This window comes from Elephantulus edwardii, unplaced genomic scaffold, assembly GCF_000299155.1.
Source record: "Elephantulus edwardii isolate Elephantulus edwardi_28Jun2011 unplaced genomic scaffold, EleEdw1.0 scaffold00036, whole genome shotgun sequence".
Classification (NCBI taxonomy): domain Eukaryota; kingdom Metazoa; phylum Chordata; class Mammalia; order Macroscelidea; family Macroscelididae; genus Elephantulus; species Elephantulus edwardii.
The window spans coordinates 6,847,190-6,852,197 of NW_006399786.1; the positions used below are offsets into that span (position 1 = coordinate 6,847,190).

The following is a 5,008-nucleotide window of genomic DNA, read 5'->3' on the forward strand; positions in this document are numbered from 1 at the left end:
TGCTCATATGAAATCTATATGTAGACCAAGAAGCTATTGTCCAAAGAGAGCAAGGGAACACTGTGTGATTTAAAATCAAGAAAAGTGAGCATTGGGGCTATATTATTTCTCCAAATCTGTTCAAACTGTACACTGAGCAAGTCATTTAAGAAGCTAGACTCTACAAAGAAGAATGTGGCATCAGGATCAGAGTAAGACTCATCAACAATCTGCATTATGTAAATAATACATCCATGCTTGCTGAACGTGAGGACTTGAAACACTGCAGAAGACTTTAATATGAATTACATTTTATCATTAAGAATAAAAAAGTTAATATGCAACATCATGATACATGGAGAAAAAAAAAAGAAAAGTAAAAGAAAAATTATTTTCTTGTCTTACAACCCCTCCCCCCAGGTCCACTCCACTATGCAGCCTTCGTTTTGTACTCCTGTCACCTGACCATTTCTAACACACCTGACCCCATAGCCATAGACACTGTGCCAATCCATCTCATGCACAGTCTTCCTCTTCTGTGCTGACATTCTACCCTTCTAAGCATGATATGCTTCTCCAAGAACTGGTTCCTCCTGGTGACATGCCCAAAGTATGAGAGATGGAGCTTCTCAATTCTTATCTCCCAGGAACTAATGGTTTCACTCTCTCTAGGACAAAGTTGTTTGTTCTCTTGGCAGTTGATGGTGTATGTTCAATACTCTTCTCCAGCACTACAGCTGAAAGACATTGATTCTTCTTCTATCACCCTTAGTCATTGTCCAGCTCTCAGATGCATAGCAAGCAATTGAGAAGACCATGCTCTGGATCAGATATACCTTAGTTTTAGACTGACAGCTTAAAATTACTTACAGATATTATAGTGATAAAATAGAAAATAAGGTAGAGGATTTTGCTTTCCATTGTGGACAGTGAGTCTGTCTGTAGTACAAGGCCTGATATCAGACAGTTGATTATTAAATACTTAGTGAATGAATGAATATTATTCAGTTATTTAGAAAATTCTCACTTTCCCTTGTTGGCACTAGATGATGATTCTTGTGAGGTGCCCTCGAGTCAATTCCAGGCCATAACTCCTCATGTAACTATAGAATTTTGTAGCCTCTATCTTTCATGGGCTCAGATGACTAGTTCTTCCTCCGGTAAATCTACGAGGTGTGTTCAAACTGCCAGTCTTTCAGTTAGCAGTCACACACATAAATGTGCCACCAGGACCCTCTTGATAATAATCAGGATAGTAATGAAATGGTATGCTTCAGGGATTTGTTTTTGTTTGTGCCCTTGCATCAGTTCAAGACTTATAGTGACCCTACAGGACAGGGTAGAACAAATAAGAAACTAGTCTTTTGGTTTTGGAGACTACAGAAAATTAAAAAAAGCCTTGAAACAAAGTTGCATAAAATTGAATATCAATCTGAACTTTGGATTTATTTTATACTGTTCATTAAATGAGTTCTGGAATTTAAAAATCACATGTCAATTAACCTATATTTGCCAAGATGTGACACTATTTCCTCTACCATTGCAGCTTTCGATTACTACGTTAAGACTTTGGCCAGTTAGTTTTCTTCTCTCTGCTTTTTATGTCATGATGTGCAGCTAAAACTCATTGTCATGTGTTAGATTGTTACATATTAGGGAAGTCCTGGGACCCAGTTCCCTGGTAAGGAACTCTGGTGGTCTTGTGGGTAGAGTTGTATCACTATGTAAAAGGTGGCATCCCTCTGGCAGTTTGAATTCATCAGCAACTCCTTGAGAGAATAATGGACAGCCTGCTTTCATGTAATTTACAGCCTCTCAAAATCAATTGGAGGGTCAGCTAAGTGTCAATTCTAACTTGATGGGTCCCTGATATACTAAGAGCATAAGAACTGAGTCTGGGAGTTATCTCTTCTGAAATGAAATTCAGCAAGTTAGAAGTTAGAAATCCCATCTAAGGAATAATAACATCATGGTAAATAGAAAATATTTAAGTTGTCAAATATTACATTTTTATTTGGGTCTACAATCAACACCAAGGAACTAGCAGTCAGGAAATCAAAGAATGTATTTTACACTTGGCAAATCTGATACCAAGAAGCTTTTTAAAAAGTGTTAAAAAAATTATGGTATCCTGACCCACATCGCCGTATTTTAGTCAGCTGGATAATGAATGAGGATGACAGAAAAATTGACTCCATTGAATTGTGGTGCTGGAGAGGAGGGCTGAATAGCCCATGGACTATCAAAAGAACAATAACAACAAAAATAATGTGTTGGGAAAAGTGTAGATGGAGTGCTCCTCGGAGGCAAAGATGGTGAAGCTTTCTTTCATATCTTGGACAGCTAGGTAAAGCTATTTCTTGGAAAGGGAAATCATTCTTGGAAAGATGGATGGTCAGCAAGGGAGAGGAAGACCTCTAGTGAGATGGTCTGACACGATGACTTCAGCAATGGCTTCTTGTATGTTAGAACTGATGAGGATGGTTCTGGATAGGTCAGAGTTCAGGTCAGCTGTACATATGGTCATTATGCGTTGTACTTGATGGCATCTAACAACCACCACCATCACAACAATTTATGCATACAAAAGGTGGGAAATGAATAAAGGGGATGATGGAGTTGGTGAAGAATATTGACTTTACTATGCCGTAGCATAAACAAGTAGGATAAACAAGTTTGCATTGGAAGAAAACATAATGCCCTTAGAAGTAAAGATGGTGAAACTTTGTCTCTCATATTTTGGACATGTTATCAAGAGAGGCCAGTTACTGGAGGAGGGATATTGTAATTGGTAAAGTAGATGGTCATTGGAAAAAGAGGAAGACCTTTAATGAGACAGATTGACAAAATGCCTACAACAGTGGACTCACACATAAAAGCAATTACCAGGATGGTGCAGGGTCCGGCAGTGTTTTGTCCTGTTGTACCTAGGGTCACTATGATCTGCATTTCATTCAATAACACCTAACAATAATAAATTTAATGGAAGAGAGGTTCTAGACAAACATGAAGAAACAATATTGTGTGACATTCTTCAGGAACCTGAGTAAATACAATTTTTTGGTAAGATATGGGTAAGTTTGACTCACATTGTGCTTTCTCCACTGTATGTGTTATTCTTATTGGTCTAATATCTTGACTGTGCACATTGGCTTTTTACATTTACAATTTCATGCACACAGCAAAATTGTTTAACTCTACGACAATTATTTTTGCTATAAGAAAATAATTTTACATAGATGGCACTTAAGTAGAAGTTTCAAAAGAGAAATATTACACTAGCTAAGGTTAAATGTGAAATTGAGTTGGATGTCTTCTATTCAACCATGTTAATTGAAAACCATATTTTAAAAATTTTATTGTTCCTAGAGTGAATTTCTGGAGTTTAAGCGACAGCAAAAAGAGGAAGAAAGAGCACAAACTCACCAAATTGAACATCGGAGGTAATATTGCCAATAAAAGAAGTCTCTTTGCTTAAACCAATTAACTGCAAAATTTTTGCAGTGTTTTACAATCTCAGATAAAATGTACCATTAAATATTTTGTATTGACTAATGGGATTTTTTTTGGGGGGGTAATCTTAAAATATAATATTAAAAGATAAGTAGTTTTTAATAGTGTATTTGTTATCTTTTTCCTAATACTGGACAATAGTGCTTAATAACCCATATACTACCATCAAGTTGATTCTGGCTCAATCCTTGATTAGGTTTTCAAGGCTATAAATCTTTATGAAAGCAGAATGCCCATATTGCTGCTGAGGAGTAGCTACTAATTTCCAAATGCTGACCTGTTAGTTAGTGGTGCAATAATTAACTTGTTACTCCTCAAAGGCCTAGTGGCAAGAAACTGTGCTGCAATCCTGAAGGCCTGGTGTTAATTGTGTTTGGGGGAAACATTGTTCAAGCTTGTCTGTCCGACTAGTCTGTCAGTTTGCTGTACTGAGGTAATTTGAGGTTGCTGTGATACTTAAAGGTATGCCTTTGGTGTCTCAAATACCATAATGATTACTCATGGGCAACAAGGTTTGGTAGAGCTCCCAGATTGGGACAGACTAGGAATTAGGATTGGCCATCCAATTCTTAGAGAACAGGCCTTTGAATACCTTTGTGAACACTAGAGGGATGAGGATAGTTATAGTAATGAAGTAGTGGAGCCCAGATTGGAAGTCAGTTGAAATGAGGAAAGACAATAACAAACATCATTTAATAATTAGAACATGGAATATATGTAGCTTGAATGTTGAAAATATGAAGATTGTTAAAAAGGAAATGGAATGAAAAAACATTTACATCCTAGGCATTAATGAGATGAGATGGACTAGCTTTGTCCACTTTGAATCAGATAATCATATGGTATACTCCATTGAGAAAGAAAAGCAGAAGAAGAATGGTGTTGCATTCATAGTAAAAAAGTAAATTTCAAATTCTATCTTGAAATACAATGTTGTGAGTGTTAGAATAAAATTTATACTCATACAAGGAAGATATGTTAAAGTGACTATTATTCAAACACATGCTTCTACATCTAGAGCAAAAGAGGAAGAAAATGAGAATTTTTACCGTATCTTGCAGTCCAAAATGGACCCAACATGCAATCAAGATGCATTAATGACTGAATTGCAAAAGTGGGAAACAGTGAAGGAGGAATGTTATTGTTATTGTTGTTATGTGCCCTCGAGTCACCTGCAACTCATATCGACCTTATGTACAACAGCCCTAAACCTGCTTTATCCTGTGCCAATTTCACTGTCTCTGACACATCTACCATGATTATGCTAGTCACTGAATCAATCCACCTTATCGAGGGTCTTCTTCCCCTGCGCTATCCCTCTATCCTCCCAAGCATGACGTCCCTCTCCAAGGATTGGTCCCTCCTTGCAATATGTCCAAAGTATGTCAGATGAAGCTTCAGAATCCTTTCCTTCAAGGAGCAGCCTGGCTTTACCCTCTCTAGGATGAACCTATCTCCATACCTTTTCAACCTGTATGCAGAGCAGATTATCTGAGAGGCTGGGCTCTATGAGGAG

The 5,008-nt window shown here is 37.3% G+C and overlaps 1 protein-coding gene across 1 annotated transcript in view; it reads left to right on the top strand.

The window, feature by feature from the left end:
* The window catches only part of EPSTI1 (epithelial stromal interaction 1 (breast)), a 220,995-nt gene that overhangs the window by 193,081 nt on the left and 22,906 nt on the right, over positions 1-5,008 (top strand). Inside the window, exon 10 of the mRNA XM_006884612.1 lies at positions 3,349-3,422. Coding sequence (XP_006884674.1) covers positions 3,349-3,422 — 74 coding nt within the window. The remainder of the gene's footprint in view (positions 1-3,348; positions 3,423-5,008) is intronic.